Source organism: Neolamprologus multifasciatus, chromosome 15, assembly GCF_963576455.1.
Source record: "Neolamprologus multifasciatus chromosome 15, fNeoMul1.2, whole genome shotgun sequence".
Lineage (NCBI taxonomy): Eukaryota > Metazoa > Chordata > Actinopteri > Cichliformes > Cichlidae > Neolamprologus > Neolamprologus multifasciatus.
The window spans coordinates 35,372,988-35,400,845 of NC_140453.1; the positions used below are offsets into that span (position 1 = coordinate 35,372,988).

General features: G+C 41.0%; 1 protein-coding gene, 1 long non-coding RNA gene and 1 pseudogene across 4 annotated transcripts; 1 reads left to right on the top strand and 2 right to left on the bottom strand.

Annotated features, from left to right (window-relative positions):
• Window positions 1–7,542: 7,542 nt before the first annotated feature.
• LOC146502572 (uncharacterized) lies at window positions 7,543–23,683 on the bottom strand (annotated as a pseudogene). The gene is made up of 2 exons (XR_014869410.1): window positions 22,319–23,683; window positions 7,543–9,951 (listed from the first exon to the last, which is right to left on the bottom strand). The product of XR_014869410.1 is annotated as an uncharacterized LOC146502572 (transcript).
• LOC146502573 (uncharacterized) lies at window positions 18,440–21,139 on the bottom strand. Of its 2 annotated transcripts, XR_014869619.1 has the most exons (4): window positions 21,099–21,139; window positions 19,848–20,977; window positions 19,387–19,476; window positions 18,440–18,791 (listed from the first exon to the last, which is right to left on the bottom strand). It is a non-coding gene; the product is annotated as an uncharacterized LOC146502573 (long non-coding RNA). The 2 variants fall into 2 exon arrangements; XR_014869618.1 differs by lacking the exon at window positions 21,099–21,139 and having other exon boundaries at window positions 19,848–21,092.
• Window positions 23,684–24,960: 1,277 nt separating the features above from the next.
• On the top strand, window positions 24,961–27,620 carry LOC146502574 (uncharacterized). The gene is made up of 4 exons (XM_085134221.1): window positions 24,961–26,063; window positions 26,173–26,328; window positions 26,736–26,828; window positions 27,032–27,620. Exons 1-4 carry the CDS (start codon window positions 25,527–25,529, stop codon window positions 27,347–27,349), a joined length of 1,104 nt encoding a protein of 367 aa, XP_084990347.1. The 5' UTR covers window positions 24,961–25,526; the 3' UTR covers window positions 27,350–27,620.
• The last annotated feature ends 238 nt before the right edge of the window (window positions 27,621–27,858 follow it).

Genomic DNA, 27,858 nt, shown 5'->3' on the forward strand with positions numbered 1-27,858 from the left:
CTTCGCTAATGACCTCCTCCAAACCATCAACGTGTCTTTTAGATCCCATTCCTACAAAACTGCTCAAATAAGTCCTGCCATTAATTTATGCTTTAATCTTAAATATGATCAACTTATCTCTAATAATCGGCAAAGCACCACAGGCCTTCAAGCTGGCAGTAGTTAAACAGTTACTTAAAAAGCCATCTCTAGACCCAGCAGTCTTAGCTAATTATAGGCCAATCTCCAACCTTCCTTTCATTTCAAAAATTCTTGAAAGAGTAGTTGTCAAACAGCTAACAGATCATCTGCAGAGGAATGGTTTATTTGAAGAATTTCAGTGAGGTTTCAGAGTTCATCACAGCACAGAAACAGCTTTAGTGAAGGTTACAAATCATCTTTCATCTCTGTGCTTGTCCTGCTAGACCTCAGTGCAGCATACAATACTGTAGACCAAAATATTCTATTAAAGCAATTAGAGCATGCTGTAGGTATTACAGGTACTGCACAGCATATCTATCTAATAGACTCCAATTTGTTCATGTAAATGGAGAGTCTTCTTCACACACTGAGGTTAATTATGGAGTTCCACAGGGTTCAGTGCTAGGACCAATTCTGTTTACATTATACATGCTTCCATTCCATTATACTACGCAGTATCATCAGAAGACATAGCATAGATTTTCACTGCTATTGTTAAGTATCAACACTTCACCAATTTCTTTTGATTTCTCAGAGGCATCTAATGGAAGACAACACACTGCTCAGTAGACCATTTCACACTTTATTCTCTTACACAATTACTTCTAGCAGGGAGATGCGTCCTGCATGACATGGTGCCGCAGAGCTCAAAATGGTGTTGTGCCCCTAACAGTTTTATTACAGAAGCTCTCTTATTCTAGTGTAAACATCAGCATCTCAGTAACATACCACTAGAAGATGGTCCCCTTTTATGTACTTGTGGTGGTCAGAGCGCTTTGGGGTCCTTAAGGACTAGAAAAGCGCTATACAAATGCAGGCCATTTACCATTTACTTTTTCCCAGATAACACACACCAATTAGTTAAACTGCAGGAATGTCTTAAAGACATAAAGACCTGGATGGCCTCTAATTTTCTGCTTCTTAATTCAGATCAAATTAAGGTTATTGTACTTGAGCCTGAAGATCTTAGAAATATGGTATCTAACCAGATTCTTACTCTGGATGCCATTACCTTGGCCTCCAGTAACACTGTGAGGAACCTTAGAGTCATTTTGACCAGGATATGTCCTTCAATGCACATATTAAACAAATATGTAGGACTGCTTTTTGCACAACATCTCTAAAATTAGAAATATCCTGTCTCAGAGTGATGCTAAAAAACTAGTTTGTGCATATTATTACATATATATATTACTTCTAGGCTGGACTACTGTATTTCATTATTATCTGGATGTCTTAAATACTCTCTGAAAATCTTTCAGTTTATCCAAAATGCTGCAGCAAGAGTACTGACAGGGACTAGAAAGAGAGAGCATATTTATCCTATATTGGCTTCTCTTCATTGGCTCCCTGTTAAATCCAGAATTGAACTCAAAATCTTGCTCCTCTTAAATAATTAGGCCCCATCTTATCTTAATGACCTTGTAGTACTTTATCACCCCATTAGAGCACTTTGCTCTCGCAATGCAGGTTTACTGGTTGTTCCTAGAGTATTTAAAAGTAGAATGGGAGGGAGAGCCTTCAGTTTTCAGGCCCCTCTTCTGTGGAACCAGCTTCCAGTTTGGATTCGGGAGACAGACACTATCTCTACTTTTAAGATTAGGCTTCAAACTTTACTTTTTTGCTACTTTTTGCTACCCCCCAGCCGGATTTAGGGACATTAAAGCAGCCGGGTGTGGTGAGTAAAAAGGACAATTTTTCCACCATCTCTGACTTTGGGACTGTTTTTTCAGAGGCTGTGTGTTTTGGGACAGGTGAGAATAATGACTGTAATTTCCCCGCTTCACCAGTTCCCCTGCTACTAAAACCGTCACTGTTAGGGATGGGTATCGAAAACCGGTTCTTGTTGAGAACCGGTTCCCACTGTTTCAATTCCTTGGAATTGTTTGCCATGTTTGCAAACGATTCCCTTATCGATTCCAGTCGCCCCAAATAACGTCACCACGTTGTGGAGTGTCATTTACCTGGCAGGAAACATGGCGGCTCAAACGTTTAAAAGTTTGGTTATACTTTACGAGAACGGATGACAACAGGGAAACTTGCAATACTTGCAAAGTAGATATTTCATTTAAGGGAGGAAACACTACAAATATGCAAAAGCATTTGCTCACAAAACACACGATAACCTTAAATGAGTGTCGTGATTTTAATTCCGCTCCGGACTCGTGAATCTCAACCCAGCAGCAGCGGTAACGTTTACACGTCCTCTCCCGTTAATGCGGCAGGTAAATAATCAACTAACAGTGCATATTATGTTAGCGCGATCTGCCTTATTACAAAACCTGCCATTACTGTGCATTTAGGTGACCATGATGACAGATGCTGGCAGTTCTCGCTGCAGTCTACCGGTAGCGTCTCCTTTCAGGCCAGGATAGACGAATGTCACCGAGTAGTGACTAAGTTTGTGGTCAAAGGCTTGCACCCATTTGCCACAGCAGATGCCCCGATTTTCGGTAAGTGAATGTGTTTAATTGTAGGCAGGGACATTACTGGATATTCTTGTGTAATTGCTACTGAATAATTTATGTTATACTTTGGTATTGCTACAGAAGCATATTTATTTTTTTATTTTACATTTACAATTTTTTTTCCTGGGGACCCTGTGACACCCCATTGAAGAGCCACAGGCTGGATCTCTTAAGATCTCACTGTTGGGTTTGTAAGGCCATGTTACTCCTAAATTTCTATCTTGTTCAAAGAGAAGATATAAAACAAAGTTCTAAGCTAATCGACTTCAGTGTTCTCCTTTGTTTTAAAAAAGAATCGATAAGAGAATCGAATCGTTAAACAGAATCGAAAATGGAATCGGAATCGTGAAAATCTTATCAACACCCATCCCTAGTCACTAAGGTCAGCTACTCAGGCTTCAACTTACCCATTAGCCCAGCCTCCAGCTTTACCATTAGCCTGGTCACCTATTCAACCATTAGCCTCACCAGTAGCACAGTTATCTGTTCAGGTACCTGTCTCCTTATCTACTCATTCTTCTATTCTGTCACCTGTACAGCCTTCTCTTTCACCTGCTTCTGTACAGGAAGCTATGGCAATACAACCCATTAAGGACTGTTTTTCTACCTCCCATACAGAGCAGAGAGACAAACATATTAACACTAATCTGGTTCCTCAAAAGCTGGCCTGTTCAGTGACTTTTACTCAATCCATGGCCTCCCCAGATGCTGAGTTTCAGCCCTCAGCCGACTCTGGACCCCTGGAGGCTAAGAAGCCAGCTGAGGACTGCACCCGGCTGTCGCTGCCTGAGCAGGGTCAGTGCTCTGCGCAGCTGCAGTCTGCCTCATGTGTGCCAGAGGTTCCCATGCCTGCTGGTTTTGCTTTATGTGTGCCAGATGCCCCTGTGCCTGCCGGTTCTGTGACTGTTCTCACTCAGGGGGCCCGAGGAACCGCTTCAGCCTCCTGCTTCCACTGGGGGGTCTGAGGAACCGCTCCAGCCTCCTGCTTTTGATGGGGGGTCCGCGGAACCGCTCCAGCCTTCGGTCTTCGCTGAAGGATCCGAAGAGCTGCTTCAGGCTTCAGCCTTCGCTGGAGAGTCCGAGGATCTGCTTCAGCTTTCATTCTTCGCTGGGGGTCCGAAGATCCACTCCAGCATCCTGCTTCCGCTGGGGGTTCCGAGGAGCCCGTCCAGCCATCACCGTCGACTGCGGCTTCCGCTTGGGGGTCCGAGGAGCCCGTCTGGCCATCACCTGCGGCTTCCATGCCATTGCCTGCAGAGCCACCACCTGTGGCTTCCACGCTGTCTCCTGCAGCGCCACCACCTGCGGCTTCCATGCCATTGCCTGCAGCTCCATATCCTCATCTGCAGCGTCATCCTCGTCTGCAGCATCAGGCTCGTCTGCAGCGTCATGCTGGTCTGCAGCATCACGCTCGTCTGCAGTGTCACGCTTGTCTGCAGCGTCATCCTCGTCTGCAGCATCAGCCTCGCCTGCAGCTTCAGCCTCACCTGGTCCTGCGGTTGCCACGCCGCCGCCTTTTCTGCGGTCACAACCTCAACATCACCGGCCACTTTCCAGGCCGCTGGCAGGACATCCTTACCATCGTGGACGCCCTCTTGAATGGTGTCGCCGCCGCTGCCTTCCATGTGGACAGCTTTTGGATTTGTATCGCCACCGCTGACTTCCGCGCGGCCAACCCCCTGACCTGTTTCACTCTAGGCTCCTGTGCTGGCAGCCTCCGGATAGGCCACCTGAATTGTATGACCTTCTGTGCCATCAGCCCTAGGTCTGTCTCTTGGACTTTGTTTTGGACTGTTGTTGGGCTCTGGGGGTGAGTAAAGAACCTTGTGTGTGGACTTCTAGGGCTCCGTTTTGGTTCTGGTCCACTGGAGATTTTTTTTGCCCAGCCCATCTGAGCCATTTACGGGGAGGAAGCAACGTCAAATATTGAGTAGATATTTGACATTTACACACCTACATTCTTGCATTCTTAATGTGTTTTACTTGATCACTCGTATGAAGAACAATAAACCCCTCATAAAACTTGAGAGAAAGTGTCAATTATTTGTGATGTGTGCCAACTGGGTTTGTTTTATACACGTTTTAAACTAAACTTGCAGCGTTAAAAGTAACATGTTACTGTAATCCGATTGCAAAAGTAAGGGATTACTATTGCAAAAATGTATTAAGAAAAACTGTTACTTTTCCGTAAGCACGCTGCGTTACTGCATTACAAAACCGTGATTTTGTTTGTGAGAGTGTCTCATGACATTGACGTGTGCGACGGCCGTGGTAGCAGCAGACGTCTGTAGATCAACAATGGATAATATGGAGTGCGAGAGAGAGTACGACCATGCAGTGTTTAAAACGTGGAAGTACTAACATTACTTTGAGTTTGATTCAGTAAAAAGGGACAGAAACATTAGTGTCCACTGTACACTCTGTGTGGGAAGAAAACTTCTTTCTACAGCGAAAAAGTTAAACTTCACATCTGAGCGAGTACCTAGCACACTGCCAAGGGAATGTGAAATTCACAGAGAAACCCCCGGGTCCCCCCACTGACATGACCGCTGCGGCACCAGGCAAACCTCCACCCGCCCCACTCCCGCTAAGCAGGTGAAAATAGATTTAAGAGCGACAGGACTCTGCTGCTGAATCTTTGATTTTATTTATTTTTTGCTGTGTTTTACTTGCATCTATTCGAAAGAGTGTGTGTAAATGCAAAAAAATATTTTATTTTATTTTATATGCTGGAATGTGCAGAAAATAGGTTTAAATAATAAAATGGTAAATGGCCTGTATTTGTATAGCGCTTTACTAGTTCCTAAGGACCCCAAAGCGCTTTACACAACCAGTCATCCACCCATTCACACATTGGTGATGGCAAGCTACATTGTAGCCACAGCCACCCTGGGGCGCACTGACAGAGGCGAGGCTGCCGGACACTGGCGCCACCGGGCCCTCTGACCACCACCAGTAGGCAACGGGTGAAGCGTCTTGCCCAAGGACACATCGACCGAGACTGTCCAAGCCGGGACTCGAACCCGCAACCTTCCGATTACAAGGCAAACTCCCAACACTTGAGCCACGATCGCCCCAAACAAAGGTCTTTAATTCTGAGAATCTTGCATATAATTTAATTTTTGCTTGATGCAATGTACATGAAATTAAAAGATTCAAACTAATAAAACAACTTTTAAAAAGACACTTTTTCATTTGATTCAATTTTATATGATGGATTATGCAGAAAAAATAGAATTGGGCTGAAAGGTCTATTGCTTTATTATGTATCATGTTTTTAAAAAGCAACTAAGTATTAAATTAACTAATTACTTTTAAAAATAGGTAAACAAGTAACTGGCCTTCTTGGAGAAGTAATCAGTAATTAGTAACTACTTACTATTTTCAAGTAACTTGACCAACACTGCCTGAGACTTTCAGTTTCATTTCTGTCAACCTGAAACTGCTTGTCACATCTGAACAGTACATTTGTCATGGCCAGGCATGCCAGTATGTTTGCAGTGTGGACCAAAAAGCAGACATGGGAGAAAGGAAATGAAGTGTAACAAAAACTGAGCTGCTTATTTAAGATAAGATAAGATAAGATAAGATAAGATAAGATAAGCTTTAATAGTCCCGGAAATTTGTTGGGTTAAGGCTGCCGACCTTTGAACAGGCGCATGAAAACTTTGAACATGAAGTAATCCAAACATGACATGAACCTGAAACTGAACCTGAACAGTCAAAAGAATCACTCTGTGACCTAACATAAAGTAATCAGACAACCCGACAAAGAACAGAGGTGTCACGGCGGGGTGTGCCGGTGTGTAGATGAGATAGACCCAAAAGCAGACACAGTGAAGACAGAACTACGTTTCCAAAAATAAAGCGAGCCTTTATTGTGGCTGATGGCATGAGTACAATTCTACAGACACATTGAAACTGGGAAAACTAAGGGGACTAAGAACACTGTGTAAACTAAAAGACAATGACACTCTGTGAAAAAAACTATAAAAAACTATGAACACAGAGTAACTAGGAATGCTATGAAACACAGTGAAACAATGAGGGAAAACTATGAAACCTGTGGCGAAGATAACAGACGACCTGACAAAGGACAGTAAGAGACAAAGGACTTAAATATACAAGGTGGTCATAAGGTGATAAGGTGATCAGGGGAAGTGGAGACACATGAGGAAACAGCTGACTAGGATGAACATAATGATGCACGGATGTAAACCAAAAACACAAAGACATGGAAACTGGACTTTTCACAATAAACAGGAAAACATGACAAGACACAGACATGAACTTTACATGAACTTTACATTTACATGAACATTAACCAGGCAGGCAAGAAACATCACACACAATAAACAATAAGGGGAACTTTAAAACAGGGGAAGATGACGCAAATAAATTAAGAAACAAAGGACTAATAGCAACCTAGAAATTGCCTGGATGAGCTAAACTGAAACTAGAACACAAATGAATACAAAATGACACATTAACAACCCACATACTGGGTTACATGACCCAGTACCATGACAAGAGGAAGACAGAGGACTTAAATACACAGAAGGGGAATGAGGGAAGTGGAAACATCTGGGGAAACAAATCTGACACAAACGCCACAGGGGAAGTGAACCAATGGTTTTGTTTGGTTAGTTGTTTATTACTGATAAAAAGATAAAGTATAGTTTATGTATCTCTTTAAAGGTTTCTCAGTCATCCAGGCCATCGTAGTCTAAGGAGCTTGGAAAGAAAAGCGTCTGGACTTCTTTAAGTTGCTTGAAGACGTTTCACCTTTCATTCGAGAAGCTTTTTCAGTTCTAGGGTCGAATGGTGGAGAGTTCCAGATTTAAGCCCCCCAAGAGGGTCAATGGAACCCCTAATGTTCCTCTAATTAATCACATCAGCCAAGGTGTGAAAATAGGTGTGGGTCACAATCAGCCAGGGTTTCGGATGAAATCATTGTGAAACCTAGCCCCACCCTATCATGTGATTTCCTGAGGTCAAATGGCCCAGGATGTGAGTGGGCGTTAAGGTGTCTGGGAAGGGATCTCAGAACTGGATTATAAATGGAAGACAGTTGGTGTCGAAAGCCACCGCATCTGTTCAAAGATGGTCGTTCAGGACATAGGTGGCTTCTTTCACTCCTATTTCAAACCATCTGTCATCTCTATTCAAAATTTGAACTTTGGCATTCTGAAAGAGTGTCCTTTATCCTTTAGATGCAGATGGACCGCCGGGTTTTGTCCCGTGGAGGTGGCTCTTCTATGTTGTGCCATATGTTTATGAAGTGGCTGTTTGGTCTCTCCAATTTAGAGGTCTGAGCATTCTTCACTGCACTGTACAGCATATACTACGTTGTTAAGTTTGTGTTTAGTTTTGTCTTTGGGATGAACCAGTTTGTGACTGAGTGGCTGGTCTGAAGTATACTGGGATTTTGTGCTAGGAGAAGACTCTCCTGAGTTTTTCTGATAAACCGGTTACATATGGGATGACAATGTTGTTGTGTTTGTCTTTCTTATCCTCCCTAACTGGTGTCTGATCTTCTTTTCTGTGCATCTTTGCTGACTTGATGGGAGCCCAATTAGGATAACCACATGGTTTAAGGGCTTCCTTTACATGTGTGTGTTCCCTCTTTTTCCCTCCAGGCTTAGAGGGAACATTTTCTGCCCGGTGTTGTAGGGTCCTGATTAGGTTCCAGAGGGTTGTGGGAGTCAAACAGGAGGTACTGGCCCGTGTGTGTGGGCTTCCATTAAACTTCAGTGTTGGGGTTTCCATTGCCTTCATTGCGCACGGCACAGTCCAGGAATGGCAAACAGTTATCCTTTGTGACTTCCCTGGTCAACTTCATGTTTATATTCACTGCGTTAATGTGAGCAGTGAAGGATTCCAATCCTTCACAATCTTTGAACAGAGGCGGTGCCTTACAACACCAACTGTTTGCCATCTATGATCCAGTTCTGATATCTCTTCCCAGACACCTTAATGCCCACTCACATCCAGGGCCATTTGACCTCAGGAAATCACATGATAGGGTAGGGCTAGGTTTCACAATGAGCTCACCCGAAACCTTGGCTGATTGTGAACTACACCCGTTTTCACCTCTTGGCTCATGTGATTAGGCAGAGGATCGTTAAGGGCATAAATCGGGGACTCTCCACCATTTGACCCTAGAACTGAAGAAGCTTCTCGGACGAGAGGTGAAACGTCTTCAAGCAACTTAAAGAAGTCCAGATGCACGGAAAAGGGTTAAAACCTTTTGTATTATCATTCGTGGGGTAAAACTGTGGAACTGTTTTCCTGTGGACCTACAGCAATTTTCAAGCATAAGTCAGTTAAAGATGTTTCGAAAACTGCTTTTAGAAGAATATGAAACTGATGAAGTTGATGACTGATAGTATATATCTCTCTCTCATCCTGGCGTTGTTCCCGCTGGTGCAGAGTCCGCTCTTCAGCAAAGGTTTCTCCATTTGGTTCAGTCCAAGGCATCCTCAGGTGATGCATTGACGGTCTTAATGTCCTCCTTCATTTTGTCCATCCACTGTTTCTTCGGTCTGCCTCGAGGCCAGCATCCTCCTGGGTCGATCTTCATAGCCGTTTTTGCTACAGAGTTCTCATCACTTCAATTCATGTGTCCATACCACTTCAGGCAGGACTCGAGCATCTTTTCCTTGTTTGGGGCTACACCTACTCACTTCCGTATGTCCTCATTCGTACCATGGTCCCATCTCGTAATTCCCAAGCTCCATCAGAGCATGCGCATCTCCATGGTGTTTAGGACCTGCTCAGTTGAGGTCAGTTGTTCTGCATCCCTTTACAAAGCCGCACTGACTGGGAGTGACGTTGACGATTTTCCAAAGACGTGCATCAATGACTCTTTCGAATATTTTCATCGTGTAACATACACTGATAAAAGCTATTTTGGAGAGAGGTATATATAATCTATGCAAATCATATAAAATTTACTCTATTATTGCAGTCAGCCAAGGAATTATAAAGTAATGGGTTAATTATACCCTTTTCCTAAGAATAACAACATTACATTAAAAAATGCAGTAAAATATACCCCCAAACTGTGAGTCTTATGTTCCTAATTGCGCATGCGCCAGACCGCGCTTTTTGACTGAGCAGGACAGCAAGAAAATTCTGGGTCTTTTCTTCGGCTTCCGTCGAACCGATCGAACCACAGAAGTGAAGGTAAGCTATTTACATAGGGTGAATAATATATAATAGCACATGCAAATGGTAATTTTTGACGTGATGAGCTATTACACTTTACTTGTATTGCTTAGGTCTGTGTAATGCACCATTACTTGAAATGAAACTTTGAATCTGTTGCTGTCTGTTAACCGTCTAGACAACTGCCGGTAAGTTGCAATGAAATGTGTTCGTGGTGTGCTTTTTATCAGTCAGCATGCATGACCAGTCCCGGACTGGTAATCGGAACACTGAGGTCGTGTCCAAATTCATGGGCTGAATCCTCCTGAGGACCCGGCCTTCGCGGGCTATGTGGGCCGTTCTCCGCGGCTCTATTGACCCTCGAGCTCTTGGCTAGCTATCGAGCTGTTGGGTAACAGACGTCTCCGAAAACATATCGAAGTATTTTTGCAAATATGCGATATTTTGATAAACCGAGCAGATATTTGAGGTTTACACACCCACATTGTCACCTGAAAATATGGTAAAAGTTTATTATGTGACCCAGAAAGAATAATAAGAGTAATTTTAAAACTTAGTAGCGGCCGCCATTGCCGGAAACTGGAGTTTGGCTGGGCCGCGCTATGAATTCTGGGATATGGTGGGCCACGAAGGACACACCCTACCCATCCTTCAAATTCGGGGAAATGAAGGACGCATTGGTCGGACGCATTTGAAGGAGTTGACGAATTGGGACAGCCTTCGGCGCCTGGCTGTGACGTAATCGGCCTTCAAATGCAGCCTCCGGGGGATGCAGCCGACGTTTTGGGACACAGCTTGGGATATGGTGGGCCACGAAGGACACACCCGACCCATCCTTCAAATTCGGGGAAAAGGAGGGAATTGGTCGGCTGCATTCGGAGGAGCCTATGAATTTGGGCAGCTTTCGGCGCGTCGCTGTGACGTAATCGGTCTACAAATGCGTCCCCGAGAGGATGCAGCACATGAATTTGGATACCCCCAATAATTACAATCACGGTCTTTGCAAACTACTTTCTTGCCTTGATGGAAAAGAAAATGGACGTCAGACGATTTTTTTTTTTTTTTTTTGAGAAATGAGGCAATCCTTAAATTGTGGTGGCTCTGCTTCTGGGTGTTATGGCCCTGGCCATAATCTGTTTTGGTGGATGTTTCTTTGTCTGTGTCTTTAAGTCTTTGCAGGTCCCTGAGTGGATGAGCTGACGGCTGCTGACTGGTCCCCTGGTCATGTGGTCTCATTCAAAATCCCTCACCAGCAGTTGTCCCGGGGCAGCCACTGACAGCAGCAGCAGACCTGACCCTGGCCTCCAAAACCTGTGACATTTGTGCCTGTGACTTTTGCGACTTTCTGAGTTCTGTATATAGTGTGTACATTAGTTTTCATTGTAAATAGCTGTCAATATAAAATTGTACTTAGTAGTCAGTATAATCTTTTAGTGATATAAGTTTGCATATTATAGAATACTGCATGATGACCCTTTTATGACTTAGACTGTTGTTGGAATCAAGACTTGCTTTATAAATTCTTTCTCACAGTGATAATAGCTGAGCAAGCTGTTATCATTTCACTCCTGCCAGGAAGAGGGGAGCTGGATGCTCTTATCTTTAAGAAGAGGGGCCACGTCCTTCAGAATAACACACACACACACACATACACCTGAACCACTTTTATCTTCACTCCCTACATACTAACATTCCTCTGTTAATGAATAGACGTATTCACTGTTGTATTACTTTTGTATATAAATAAAGGCAAGTGCAGGAACAGAGCGCACATCACAGGGCACCCACTCTGGTGTGAGCGTTCTGTGATCATGCCCTTGCAAGTAAAAACTGCAGTGTCTGTGTGTTTCTACCTTTAGATTCTTAGCTGAAGAAGTGTCTTTAGAATAAATCTCTTGACAATAGCACATTGTAAATAGCACTGGAACAGAAGGGGTGAGCTGCCTTATTGTTTTCCCTTGCACTGTTTTCTCCTGTTTATCTCAGTTAGGGAGTTAGGTGTAGCGCTTGTCTTTCGTTTGGTTTTTGATTTCACATAGGGTTTTAGATAGCACCTCCTCCTGACTTAGCTGGTTTTGTTTGTTATTTTGGCCTTTGTTCACCCCCGAGCTTCATTTTGCAGTGTAGAAAAATAAACCACCGTTCACTAAGAAATTGGTTTTCCCTCTGTGTACGGTTTTGGGGACCTGGGGTCCGTTCTTCGTACCTCGCTTACTACATCCAAGATCAAATGACACATCCAAGATCAAATCATCTCGCCAACTTTGAGCTCGCTATTCCGGTTCTCCGAACACACCTGTTGTTGACGATTAGTACAGCTGGATGAAGTAATGTGAGATCACTGGGTGGCTTAAAAGGGGCTACGCATCGATAGTAGAAACATTGATCGGCAACCCTTTGATTGGTCGGCGAAAATGTCGAAGGAGCACGCTCAGTATTTTTCGGCAGCAGAACAAGAACTCTTGATTGAGGGATTTCAGGAGTTTCAGAGTTTAATTAAAACGCAAGGGAACACTGCAAAGGCTGCAAAAGCAAGGAGAGAGGGCTGGCAGAAAGTTGCTGACAAATTAAACTCGTAAGTAATTTATTATATTATATTACATTATATTATATTATATCACATTATATTATATTTCATTATATCCTCTTTCACATTAGAGCCACAACAGGACCCACTAGAACATGGGAACAAGTAAAAGTGAAATATAAGAATATTCTACAGACTGGTAATATTTATCACTTATATTGCTTTTAGTCTCTTGAAAAGAAACCCTGAAATAATCTGTTTGTTTGTTTATAACAGCAACCAAGAAAAGGGCAGAGCAAAAAAAGACAGGTGGTGGTCCTGCACCCCCTCGTCACACCCCGGCAGAGGAGCTGGCCCTAGGGTTGAATGCCACCAGACCCATTGTTGAGGGCATCCCTGGGGGCAGCTCTTCCTTAGACCAGCAGCCGGGGTGCAGTAGCAGCAGCACCTTCATAACTGGTAAATGAGCTCATAATTCTATTTGTACAATGTAAAATATTTGGTTGTTGCCTTAATTAAAATGCTTTTTGTACTTTGACATTTATTGACATTGTGGGGTTTTTTGTGTTTAGTTTTACATAACACTCCATCACTTTTACCTGTTCCCATGCAAGGGGTGACTGAAGCATGCACAGTAAGTTGGGATATATATATATATATATATATATATATATATATATATATATATATATATATATATATATATATATATATATATATATGTATTTTCACGGGAAACTCGATATCTCTCTATGAGCACACTGTCGCGCTGAGCTAAAGGATCCTGTCTATCCCGCAATATACGCTGAATTCTGAAAACTCTCCTTATCAATCTTGCACCTTCCGCAATGGGTTGCTCGCGTACAAACGGACAGGACATGGCTGCGACAGACTTCCCAAATCCACCTTCGCTTTTATAGCCGTGGTCTCTCATCTTGATTACACGAAGTAATTTACTATTACTACTCTAAAATATGAATTACATCTGAAATAATCAAATACATGAAATAGAATGATTAATAGTACATTTCCCTTTTTTTAGGAAATGACCTGTATGTACCTGTATGAAATCAATAAAATAATCAAATACTGCATTATCTTTAGTTAAATTGATAATATTTATTTATGGAAAAACAGTGGAAAAATATCGCTGTTGCTTTCTTATAAATGAAGCGGACATACCTGAGTGGCCGCGATCTAATCCTGTTTACAGTAGCGGTTTTAGATACGGGCGACACGGGCGGTTGCCCGGGGCGGCATCGTGGTGGGGGCGGCATCACCGGCATCACCAAAAAAATATATGCTCGTACTCATGCTGCCCCGACGTCAGCCAGCGCATATTGGGAATGGTACAGGCACCGATCGGTTCTCTATCGCCCATTTGCTGGGAGTAAGGGCGCCCTCCGTTTGCGAGGTGCGCCTGCTGCTTGCGGCGCAGGGAGGAGAGGGCAGGGCAGCAGGGAATTCTCTGACAGCAGCATCTAATAACCAACTCGCAAAATAAAACAAAATAAAAACAAACACAAAAACACCAGACATCATGATACAGACTTATAATTTGCACCGATGTTTTTTCGAAATTCTATACACGAAAAGTGAGCGCCAGAGCCCTCGGTGCACCTGCTCGCTGCTGAAGTCAAAGTAAACTTTATTGTCATCTCCGCTACATACAGTCCAGTATATAGAGAGACGAGACGATGAGGCTCCAGTTACAGCAGTGGAAGTAAACAAACAATGAATATAAGAAGAGTAAGAAAATAAATATACACTTTAGGACTCGGGGTAAAGGGATCAATAACAATTTAAAATTTACAGTTTGATGATTTAAAGTCTCACACATAACCCGTCGAAAGGGGAGGGGGGCCTGCTGCTTCCAAATAGAGCACATTTCATTTATAATGTTGTAAATCCAAGTCCATCATGTATTCATGATTTGAATCCTGGGTTGTGTGAAATCTCAGAAATGCACCCTAGACAAAGTGAATCTGTGAACTAAGGTGTAGGTCTATTAGGTTATGTTGTGGTGATCCTCGGGTTGGTGGATTTGTGTTCATACTGGAGTGCAAAATTCAAACCAATGGAAGATGGACAAGAAATGTTCAGAGCCATCAGGTCCTCAATTTATATAAAAGAGAAAAGAAGAGGAGGAGAAACGAGCAAAAGATACAGGTAAGCAGATGTGTGATTGGATAAAGGCAGGTCATCCTGAAACAATCAGAATCAGAATACTTTATTAATCCCTAAGGAAATAATGTGGATTACAGCTGCTCCAAGAAGAAATGGTAAAAATAGTAACAGTAACAGACTAAACTCCAAACAATACATTATGTTACAGATTTTAATATTAATTAGTCATTGTCAATTGTTGATTTGTCCTGTTCTCATTGTATGACGAATTATGATGGCTGTTTGGTAGCTGTTTGCATACTATGCATACTCTCTCTCTCTTCATATGTGTGTGTGCTGTTACGGATTCAAATATTGGGGATGGATACTGATAGGTTTGTAGCTTGAACCTATTCGCTGGAACGTTGAAGACAATATAATTACACAGCAAAGCAAGACACAAAGTAGGCAAAGTTCTTCATGTTACTCATGCATGAGGGAGACCTGCCTGGAGCCAAGTGTCGTTCCACCACTTGACCTCCGTCAGACTCTCAGCCAGGTTCCCCATAGCACTCCTTTTATTGTGGTTACATGAATATGCATAGGGTCATTAATATATAACATCTTACATAGGTATACATGTGAACAAAGAATACTGTGTGTGTGTGTGTGTGTGTGTGTGTGTGTGTGTGTGTGTGTGTGTGTGTGTGGTGTGTGTGTGTGTGTGGGGTCAGAGTATGACCCCATAAATGACTTCCCTAAACCTACTGGTCTGGAAAGTCCAGCAGTCTATCTAAACAAAAGGCACTTAGACTAAAACAGATATAGCCACGTTTATCCTACCATAAAACAATAAAACAAGGTACGACCTCTTCCCATGCTCCCAGGATGTAGGTGTGGATTCTAGAACACTCTGAATGCACACCAAGCCTTTGCAGCCTGCTAAAGATCACACATCCTATCACTACACAATTGATTATACACCTCTAAGCATATATAAGTAGATATTTCTAAGCATAAATGACAATCAACAATACAAAACCTAACAGATACAAGAGGAAAACCAAAAATAACCACACTGGTCCGGCCGGGTCAAGTCAAACGATGATTTAATGAACACACGCGTGGGAGATGGACACCATACAGCAGACAGCATCAGATCTCAAAATGGTGGAGCCTTGATCAAACTCTTATAGCCTCTAGTGGCCCCCACCTAATCATAAAAGCCTAAACATTCACATTCTTTCTCACACAGCGCCTAAGCTACGACCTTGGCTCCCTGTTTATCTGCTCCTGGTGAGATGGGGCAGTATGCTCTGTTCTCTTCTAACCAGACAAATAAGGCGATGACTTTCTGTGAACAGTATTTCTTATAACTCAGCAGTATAATGCATCATAAAACAATATCATTCATTCACAATAAATCAACAGTCTAATGCAAATCAGTTTACCAAATGTAATCGTTATCACCTTCTTCTAATTCAGGAGCATAATGCAAACTAAAACTAACATAATAATTCACAATCTTTAATTAGGGGTCTAACATGGCATAAAATAATATTATAATCCGACAGTGTACAACAGCTTTATGTTAATGTACAACCCTTAATATGTTTTGTGTGTGTGTGGGGGGGGGGGGGGGGGGGCGCCAGAGGGAGTGTTTGCCCAGGGCGCCAAACAGGCTAGGACCGCCACTGCCTGTTTACATAAAGTAAGCCTGCTCCCAAGCAGGTTTACGCTTACGGATCTGTTGCTATGACAGCAAGTCCCGGATGAGCTTCGGAGAACCGAACGATCCAAGATCACGCGGAATCGTCAACAATCAAATCCAGCTAACTTACTTAGCGAGGTACGAAGAACGGACCCCAGGGCAGGGCAATCTTTTCAAACTTATGTTGCGTTCCTGTACCCCTAGACTGGGGCGTAACACTGGGTCAACACATAAAACCGGTAAACAAACTTAAATCCTGTATGTCTTTGAGATTCTATGAACACTGGGCAGATTATTCCCAACAGTCGTGTTTTAAAACTCTTAAAAAACAGCTGTTGTATCCGTCTGCATCTCCCCATTGATCTTCACTGTAGCTCATCATCCTGGAGAGCTCACTGAAAGGACTCTCTGGTGCTGCTTTGTTTTAACAGCACCAGAACTTCCTGAAAAAGCTCTGAAGCATGCTTGCTTGTATTTAAAAATGTGCGCGGCAGTAGTCGCTTGTTCTGTCATGCAGATACAGCTTTGCTCCCGTATCTGCTTCATAATCCGCTCAGCTGTTCGCACTGCGGGGAAACACTGGGACAGAGCAGCATCATGAACTCATGAGCTATAGGGAGATTTTTCAGCAGCAAAACAAATAAAGCCAACGTGAAACGATCAGTAAAAAACAAAGACTGCTCTGAGAGTTTGAATTAATTGTATTTATTGATGTGTGGTTAAACAGTATCTTACTCATCAGTAAGTAGGGGCAGGTCCCGCCTTCCTCACCTCTGATTGGATAGAAAGTCTCTCCTACTTACTGATGATTAAGATACTCGCTCACGGGGCGGGACAAGTGTGTCTGAGAGAGGGAGGGCGTCTCATGAGACCATCAGTGTTGCCAACGGTCTCTGACAGAAAGTAGCTGAAGTTCCCCAGGGTGTCACACCAAAATAAAAGCAGGGGGGTAAAGCTCCCAGCCTGAAATGTTGTCCCAGTCCAGGCCTGTGCATGACTGTCTGACTGCTTGTTTTAAGTTTAAAAACTAGTCAATGCTAGCTTTTTCTAAAATATTGAAATGGCAGATGTTAAAAAATAAAACAAAGCACTACTGTATCCCACTACACTGAAAAAAATATGTTGTTGGATTTACTTAATTCAATGGTGGACATTTGTTGCACACAGATGTTTTGCTTTGGCAGCAACTTAAACAATTGAGTTAAATTAACACAATTTATTCATGTTCAATAAACCTGCGCAATTGTGTTGATAAAATGTGACTTAAACATGTTTTGATGAAGTAATTTGAGCTCTTGGAATATTTTAATCCTTCACAATTTTTTCACTTTATCCCAACACCATTCAATAACTTTTACCCAATACTACTTGGTCACTTAAATACTACATGTTATCTTCAAATTACATTTTGCTATTATATTCTAGTTTCAAATACACAATTTTCAAATGGAGGCCTTATAACAGATTGTATTGTTCTCTTCCAAGATGGTTGCTGGCATCCACCAGTAACCTTTCAAAACAAAATGTCTAATTTCACTGCATTGACAGTAGGTAAAGAATTAAACTGACATTACTCCTCCACTGAATCTATATAAATCAACAGTTAAATAATGTCAGTTCTTCCGTGTTCTCTGGAATCAATCACAGCAAAGAAATTAGACAGTTTCTTTTAAAAATGTTACAGGACAATACAAAACATTCTATTTAAGGCCTCTGACGTCAAGATTCAGTTAAACAACAATTATAACTAAACAATATGAGATAATGTTAGTTTCCATTAACATTAAATTAGGTTACTGAATTGGCAAACACCTTCCTATTAACATTACCCATTTTACCCCAATGACTAAAGAAATTAGCACTTGCAGGTCAAAAACTTTATTCAAGAGACTGAAAAATAACATTGATACAGTGACTGTCAAAAATTACAGCACTGATCATACTGTGACATCTTGGTTCAAAACAGCACACTTAGAAATATTCAACGTTCTTTACTTCAACTGAATGAAACTGAAAATACCATTTCATACAACCCATATGGGATATTTAGACTGTATAACTGTTCACGCTACATCTCTTCACTAGTAAAAGAAAGAAAAAATACAAAGAGAAATTTAAAAATGCTGCCAAACAGACAAACAGAGAACTTGTACAGAGCAAAAGGAAAAACAAACAACAACAAAAAAAACGGCTCATCCTCATGGCAGTTGCAGAGTATATAAAAATGAACCCTGCGATCTGTTCCAAAAATGCAGCAGAACAAGTGTGAGATTTAAATGTCCTCTCACCTAGAGCTGATCACCTTGCATGCATAACAGTGAGCTTTCCTTGCAGGAGCAGTTTTGTCTTAGTTGTGAGCTTTTCTTGAGAGCTGAGTTGCATCCAACTCCATTACCACCCTTTGAATCACCTCAAAAGTGTAGCAGAGCTGTGATGGGTAACTCATATTGAAGGAATAAAAAAGGTCCAAAAGGCATGGCTACTGTAAAGGTCACGTTATCCAGATCTTGAAGAACTACTATACCCTTGATGATGATGCCAACATCAGAAAAGTCATTGCCTGGCGCATCCTCTGGAGACAGATGTTCATTGTGGTTTTCTCAATCTGTGCAGTGGCCTCAGTCAAGTCCTGGTTAAACACAAAACATTTTTTTAAGACTCCTTTTTAAACTCTCTTTTGAATCTACCAGTTCTAATGTTAGAGTAATTTAAACCAATGAAAGCAACATAGTAAATAGCTATAGCCAAAGAGTGGCCTGCCATGCTGCCATTCATTGTCTAACAGAGTTTCTAAGAGAGAGTGAAAAAGATAATAATTTCAAATGCTTTACATTAGTTTTTGTTAGAAAGACAACGGCCCATCAGAAATCCAGGTTATGTCACTCAGAAGATGTTAGAATTTAGACTTTCAGCCCCACAATTTGGTTAGCTGTTGGTCAGTTGGTCTTTTTTTTTTTCAAACAAAAGCTAATGTAAATATTGGTGGGATTTTCCTTTGTTCACTAGAATGACAAATTTAAAGTTTTTTCACACTGATGTGAGCCCTAATACAGGGGTGGGGGTGGGGCCTCAAGGGCCGGCGGCCGAGTTCACTACCAGGCCTCATGTGAACTTCAAATTATTAAAGAGGACTACTGGTCCTAACCAGTCCAATGAGGATCAAGTGGATAACTAAATGCATTTTTAAATGTTGCAAAGCCACAATCTACTCATAAAACACTCACCATGAACTCCTGCACCAAGATGTTGCAATTGTCTTTCACACAGATGCGGAGTACTTTGATGAGGGACTCCCTTTGAGCATTAATGTCATCCTAAAGTATTATAACAAAGAAAACAGAGATTTGTGAACTTTTCAATAGCACAGAAGAAAATGATCCCAGACAAAAACTCTTGACTTTTTAAACCAGTCAACATGCAACACCAGCATCTACAAAGCAACATCAAAAGTTCCTGTTTGACATCAACTTTATGGATATATAGTTTCCAGAACATATATTTTTAAAAAAAGACATTTTTTTCTCAGTGGGCCAGTAAATGCATGATGAAAATTATGGCATCCTTTCAGTGGAATCAGTACTCACAGGTAATAGTTGACTGTTTCAATGGATGCAGCATAAAATTCTTTTACTGACCTAATGCTATACATATACACTTTGTAGTTAAAGAATTTTAAAGTTCTTACTGTCATCATGGCAGCTACATCCTTTAGCTTTGTGCCCTGTTCCCCCGATCACTTTGCAAACACTTTCAGCAGACTGTCAGAGAGAAACTCAGCTCCGTCAGAAACCTTGACTGTAAAGGCATGGTTGGGATGCACTGGAATACTGCATTTTATCTGAAATGACATAAAATTATTTTTGAAATAACAGCAGGCACTGTGCATGGTTAATCAGTAATGTTTTGTTGAATAAAAACTGTGTTTCCAGATCTTATGGGATTAAAAAAATCCAAAGATGTTTGTTTCTGATTTGCAACCCAACAACCCACAAGTTACAACCTCATTTTAGTTCAAGTGTGCATTAATGTGAGTCCAGTAATCACCTTTCTGACAATACATACAGGTATAAGTTAAACCTATGGCAGATTTTGGATTTCTCAGATGTATTAATAGGGTGGTCTATTTGTGTATGCATGCACCTAATAATTATACAAAACCTATTATAATTAAGTTACAGAAACCTTAAGCGAAAATAGAATATACTTTCTTACCATAACACCTTGAACCCACAATCCATCCGCTGACTCCTGGTGAAATGCAGAATAGAGGTCAATGTGAAGCAAAAAAAACAAAAACAAAAGGACAGCAGGTGAGGGCAGGAGGGGTAGGGATGTAAGCTAGCATAATGCCGCTAATGATATTAGCTAAAGCTGTTCAATGTCCAAAATCTCACTAACACCACGGTGCAGTAAATACACAATGTAACTGAAGAGTCAGTTGACAAATCTATTCACACAGAGAACCAAATTATGTTATGACTGCCTCATAATTAGGTTTAATGTGATATAACGGCTCTTGTGCCAAAGACAAATTCAAATGAAAAAGCGCCAATTCTTTGACAACAGATAAAACAGCAAATAAGCTAACGGGTCTTTTTTAGCATGTTACATGGCGACACTCTAGACGTTTAACTACATTTGGCTGAAATATGGTAAATATTAATTCAAAAAATCAAGACATACCAAAAAAGTAGAGTTGGCTGCTCGACTTGACTGAGATGGATGCCTTTTTTGAACCACGATCCAAAGCCCGCGAGATGAAATCACGCGTGGTTTCACGAGATTTAATGTTGCTATCTTATTGACTTACTTCACCTGAACATGATATGAACAATTTAATACACCCTTTCAGCATATCATGTAGTTTTTACACTATATGGTTACATTTATCTTTAAAACATGAGGCAATTGTGTTAAATACATGCAAGATGCTTACATAAATCCAAGAGATGGCCAGTGCCTTTTTTTCAGTGTAGTATGTGTGAAAATACCCACTGTTGCTGCACCTAAGTTTTTTTTTTTGGAATTGTGGGATCAAGTAAAATATTTTTGAATTGATTTTATATTATATTGGGTAGTGTTAGAACGTCAGTGCTTAATAATTGTTTTCATAATCATACTTCCCCAATTATTCAGCGGGCCACATATAGCAACCTTGTTCTTTTAAACACCTGGGGTCCAAATTAATTTTGCATATTATATGTCTGGGCTATAATTTGGAGAAATACGGCATGTTCTATGAAGCATATTACATCTATGAATATGATCTATGAAGCTAATTCCATGAAGCATGAATATTAATCTATGCAATTGCAATGCCTTTATTTTAGTGAGGTAAGTACACAATCTGTTATTTCTGCATAACAGACCCATGTTAAGTATAACAGACAGACAGACTTCTCAGATAAGAGGAGCAAAGAAAAACTGAAGAAGAATATTCACCTTATGTTTAATTTCTACCTTCATTAAAGAGACTCAGATAAATTTTGAGGTTAGATAAATAACTTGTAACCAGGTACATGTCTGAAAATTTCTTTTGTGTAATGTATTTTCTTATTTTTGTTGCATGAAGAATCTGTGTATGTGGACACTCACTATTTGCCCTCTTTTTCAGGTCCTCACGTGTGTCCTTTACAAGCAGAGACTCACTGATAGACGACTCTGCTACCAGTTCTAGGGCTGACGCACCCACCCACGTCCCCACCCCCGGTGTATCCTTTACAGGTATGCAAGTTTCTAAATGAAATGAATCACATTGACCTTAAAAATGTGGTTAATCTTAACCAAAGCCCTGAGTTATGGGAAAATGAACTGGAAATGCAAGTTGTGCAACTTCACAACCATAAAAATATCAGACCTGTTGAAACACATCAGGCTAATACATGGGCATTTTGGTCTAGTCCACTCCATACCCTCCCTTCATGCAGATTGCCCTTGCACTGTCAAGACATGGGGTGCATTAAGGACACATTTGTCAAGGCATCATTCACAGTCATCCCAGCCAGGCAACATCCTTTCGTTCACGTGCATTGTCTGTAATTCATGCTCTTTTGACAGTGAGAGGCAGTTTTTTGAACATCTTGGTGGCCATCTAAAAAAGTTTGAAACTGTGCCATGTGTTTTTGAGGATTGTGATTATAAGGTTAACAAATATACAACATTCCACAGCCACAAGAGTAGAAAACACAACCCACATTCCTTGGAAGATTTCAAGACTAATGTTCTTCATCAATACCAAAAGAACCCGGACGAAGAATGTGACATTGTTGACAATGACAATGAATGTGGCTCAATCCTTGAGGAGGATGAGGACTTAAACAAAATTATTACTAAGAAAGTGGGGCTACTCCTCCTGAAAATGGAGAGCATTTTCAATGTCTCCAATTCATGCATTGACGAACTAGTAGAGGAACTTCATTTCCTTACAGCATCTGCATCTGGTCCCGTCATTAAAGAAATAATTCTGAGCACTTTGAGGCTGTACATTGGAAGACTCAGTGATTTCAGAACTGGTCAAAGACCTTTGCCGGCTAAGCCCTGTCTGTGCTGCTTTAAGAGTGGAAGGGCCTTTAAGCAGTCAGTTCAGGAGAGAGCAATTTAGAAAGGAGCATCTCTCATTGACTGAACCTGTTGAGTACATACTTTATAGTACAGATAATAAAACATTTCAGTATATACCAATCCTCCCATTATTATCTCAACTTGTGGACAACAGACACATTCAAAACACAATATTACAAAACAAAAGGCCATCTGATGTGTCTTCGGAATACAAATCATTTAATGATGGATCTTTACTAAGAGAAAACAGCTTTTTATGTGAAGACGAACTTAAACTCCCACTCATCCTTTATATAGATGACTTTGAGATATGCAACCCTCTGGGAACATCCCGCAAAAAGCATAAAGTCACAGCTGTGTATTGGGTGTTTGCAGACATACCTGCCACATTGAGATCTACACTGACTTCCATTTACTTAACCATTTTATGCAAGGCAAATGATGTCAACCAGTTTGGTTATGCAAAAGTTTTGGACCCACTGCTCAAAGATTTGAAGTCCTTTGAAGATAATGGTATTTTTGTTTCAAGTCTGGGCAAAGTGCACTGTACTTGCTGTAGTCGCTGACAATCTTGGCGCTCACTCAATAGGCAGGTTTGTTGAAAGCTTTTCAGCTTCACATTTCTGTCGCTTTTGCATTGGCGAAAGGTCACAGATCCAGGAGCAGGAAGTAGGAGAAGGACTGTTTCCTCTACGGACTAAGTCCAACTATGCCATCCATGTCAAAGCAGCACTGTCTGATCCTGCAGAAGCTCACCACTGTGGAGTTAAAAGACAGTGTCCAATCTCAGACAGACTCAGTCACTTTCATGCTACATCACGTTATCCCCCAGATGCTTTGCATGATTTGCTTGAAGGGATTGTACCTGTGGAAATATCACTCTGTCTTGATGTGTTAATCAGGAAGAAATACATATCTCTTGAGCAGCTCAACCATTCCATCCGTTGCTTTCCTTACAAATGGAGTGACAAAACAAACTGTCCACAACCAATTGCCCCAAATTTCACAGCATGAAAAAGTGTAGGAGGTAATGCACATGAAAACTGGTGTTTGTTGAGAATGATACCACTCATGATTGGTGACAAAGTACCTGAAGATGAGCCTGCTTGGGAGGTTTTGATGACCCTGAAAGATGTTGTTGAGCTTGTCATGGCTCCTCTCCACACAGATCACACAATAGGATACATGCAAAGTAAGATCTCAGAACAGATATTTAGAAGTGTTCCCAGAGGAGAAACTGAGACCAAAACATCACTTTCTCGAGCACTATCCTTTGCTTACAACTGTTTACGGGCCACTTGTACATTTCTGGACTATGCGATTTGAAGCCAAACATCGATTCTTTAAAAGGATTGTGAGGCAGGTGTTTTAGAAACATCCTCATGACAATGGCAAGAAAACACCAATCGATGATTGTTTATCATACCCACAATTACAACCACCAAAGGCCAGCACTGTCAGTGTCCCAGAAGACTCAAGTGGCAGTCGATGTTCTAAAAGACAGCATTAAGGAGTCCTTTGCAAGGAAGTTCCCCAGGGAAGACTTTGTGAACATGACAAATAAAGCAACCATTTTAGGCACAGACTATAATATTGGCATGATCTGTCGTTTGGCTCAACAGACCTGACTTTGCAGAAATCCATCAAATAATCATTGTGCACAGAACTCCTGTCTTTGTTCTGAAGTTGCTTAGAGGCTGGTACTGTGAACACCTGAGGTGTTTCAAAGTAGAGCCCACAGGAGAGACAGAAATCCTTAAACATTCTGAACTGAAATAAACATACCCCATGGCTGCATACAATACAGCAGATGGCTGTATGGTGTCCCTTAAACACTTCATTTGCACATCAGAGTAAGTGTAATGGGTTGATTATTTCTGTTATATGAAATGTTTGTGCACTTATTGAAATTATTGAAAAAAAATATATTTTACCAACAACTATATGGGCATGCGTCCTTTCTTATTTGTTTATTGTAATGTTTATTTAACAGGAACAATACATATAACATTGAAAAAGAAAATGGAAACATGTGATGCATACTTAACTCTCCTCTATTCTTCTTCCCTTATCTCCCTCTTCTTAAAATGACAATCAAAAATTATTTATTCAAAATTTTACTGAACTAAATCTCTGCTTTTATTTCTCTGGCAGAAGATAATGAAGAAAATATATGCATGTAAGCTTATCAACTATTAATAACCTGTTTCAATTTCTTTTCTTTCTCTGTCTCTACAGCTGAGGAAACACAAACCAAACAACAATGGCAGTCCAGTTAAGAGTCATTTTAGAAGAACACAGCATTCAAAAGTTGACACTTCCAACAGGAATTCCTAATACAGTGGAAGATCTTGTTTCTATAATTACTGAAATTTTCCAGTTGCAGGGAGAATTTGGACTGCTATACCAAGACAAAGACTTTGACAATCAGTTTTTCAGTGTCATCTCAACTGCTGACTTGTATGACAAGGCCACTGTTAAAGTGATCCTTAAAGAGCCAGTAATCACCCTTGACTTACAACCAGTATGTGAATCAGGGTCATCGTCTACATTGAACTCTTCGACTTCAGTGAGCACCCATCCTGCAAGTACTACTGAAATGGACATCTGCCCTGCCAATCATGATGCACCCTCACAGGTGTCCGACTGCGCATCGTCAAGTTCCAGTGACACCATCATTCTCCCTGATTCATGTCGCCCTGCTGCATGGCCAGTGCCATTTCAAGTACCAGAGTTTTCCTGAGACATACAACTAACCCTCGCTGAGGCAAACAACTCATATTGCAACACTGGAAGACCTTTCATGGATGCCAGTGTTAAATCAGCAATAATGCAAGACCTTGCAAAAGTAATTTTTTCGTTCACTGCTTACCCAACCAATCAGCAGATCCTCTCAGTGGCTGAAGCCTTGGTTTCAAAGTTTCCGTGTCTTAAAGAGCCAGGATCATTTGCCGGCTTATATGGCTGGCAGCAGCGCATAAAAAACAAGATGCACAATTACCGTGCCAAGCTAAGATCTCGAAAATTTTCTTACCCGGAAATTGAAATTAATGCCTTAAAAAGGAAGCATCCAGCTGATGCAGTGCCTTCAAAGAATGTAAAAAAGACAAAAAAAGCAGAGGTTAATTATCTCCCTCCGCATCCTACTGGAGAAACCCAAGAGACACTGGAGAAAGAGAGGCTGGAATTAATTTATGAAATAACAAAGAAAAACAACACAAAGATAATTGCAGATAAAATGAATAAAATGTTCTCTAGCCGAAGAGTTGAAGTGGTCAGCCTCTGCCCCTCTGTGGGTGAGTTAAAAGAAAGGTGGCCAGCATTATTCACTGAGGCTCAGGTATGTATGTGTGATAACTTTTCCTTCCCACCAAAAATCATTCGTGTTATAACTATGAGATCTGGTCTGTCATTTGAAATGTCATTTTTTTTGTCCCCTTACTTATTAGCTCATCGAAGAGTTCAGACGCATCAACACAGTTTCTTTGGTGGAGACATTCATGCTGAAACTTGATGAGTACACACCAGGTCTTTTGCAGCTTATGCGTGCCAAAGGAGGAGCTGCTGGTTCCAAGATGAGACCTCTGCTGGACACTTTGAATGACGTATGTTATTTGACTTTTTTCACAAATATGTAATTATGGAGAGCTGCAGTGGGTAGCAAGAAGGTCCTGGGTTCGAATCCCGGCCCAGGGTCTTTATGCATGGAGTTTGCATGTTCTCCCTGTGCATGTGTGGGTTCCCCATGGGTATTCTTCCTCCCACAGTCAGAAAACATTACTGTTAGGTTAATTGGTCTCTCTAAATTGTCCTTAGGTTTGAGTGTGTGCGTGCATGGTTGTTTATCCTGTCTGTCTCTATGTTGCCTTGTGATTGACTTTCCAGGGTGTACCCAGCCTCTCACCTGTTGAAAGCTGGAGATAGACATCAGCCACGTTTTTGTTTTTAATTCAATCTTAATGTAAGTAAATCACTCGACTTGGTCTTTTCACTAAATTGTATCTCCCTACAGACACAGAGCATTGAGAAGAAAAGGGATGTCATTATCTGCTGCCTCATTAGCTACCTCGGGGAAAGACAAGAAGATCTTTTTCATGACTGCCAGGTATGTCATATTGATAACAGATTACTTATTAACTCAAGGGATCCTAATGTTCTTCTCTCCTGTCCTCTCCTATCCCCTGTTCTCCCTTTCTCCATTCATCTTCTGTCCACACCCTCTTTAGATCAACTGAAATGTATTGAAAAAGCATCTTAAATAAAATAAAATGTGTGTATGCTTTTTCTTTCTTTCTTTTTAACACGAAGGAATGTGAGGATTACACAGACAATATGATGAAGGTGATCGTGATCCACAACATCATGGCTGAGGAGGATCCATCAGATGTGTCCATTGTGATTGAGGGAAACCAAGTGATGGAGGGATGTGGAAGCCGAACAAAGGCATGTGTACTGCTGATGGGACTGATATATGCCCTCAACCTCGAATATCCGAAGGAGCTGCAGAACACATTTAATACTTTTAAAAAACTGTTTTTGGAACTGAAAAAGGTCCACAGCCTCAAAAATAAGCTTATGCAATGCACACACATTTCCCCTCTTGTTCCCAGAGGATCTTTTGTCTAGACATAGCTTGATGGAGCTGTAATTTTTCTTCTGACAGGAAGCACACAAACTATTGAATGTTGGTGTTAGTGTTCTGTTCTATCTATACATATGTTTGATAACGTACATGCAAAGAAACAACCTTGTAGAGTTTTTGTATGTGCTTTTGGCTTTTAAAATGGACTAAGTGGCCTTTGAAAGTGTTGTCTGCATTAACTGTTGTGTTGCACTTTATTCTGTGTTTTTATGGAATAAAAACATTGAGATGATGAACCATTTGAATATCTTTTTTGGGGGGTACATTTTACCTTATATGAATAGGTAATGTTTATCAACTGATAATAATTAAATTTTATTAGTAATTATCAGGTATTACCAACTAGCGAACAAGAAATAATTTTAATAATTTTACCTAATTTCAATGAGTAAGTAGCTGTTGAATGTATACATAAATATGGGGTAAATTTTACCCAATTTTACCCAGTATTTCATAGCTTTTTATTGAAGCTATTTTATACACAATATATTGA

What these genes read in the sequence shown, in the direction of transcription:
- LOC146502574 (XM_085134221.1), top strand. Translation starts at nt 25,527, where the DNA reads ATGGATGCCAGTGTTAAATCAGCAATAATGCAAGACCTTGCAAAAGTA. An exon ending in CATTATTCACTGAGGCTCAG is followed by an intron (nt 26,064 to 26,172) that starts GTATGTATGTGT and finishes CTTACTTATTAG; the next exon opens with CTCATCGAAGAGTTCAGACG. An exon ending in ATCTTTTTCATGACTGCCAG is followed by an intron (nt 26,829 to 27,031) that starts GTATGTCATATT and finishes TTTAACACGAAG; the next exon opens with GAATGTGAGGATTACACAGA.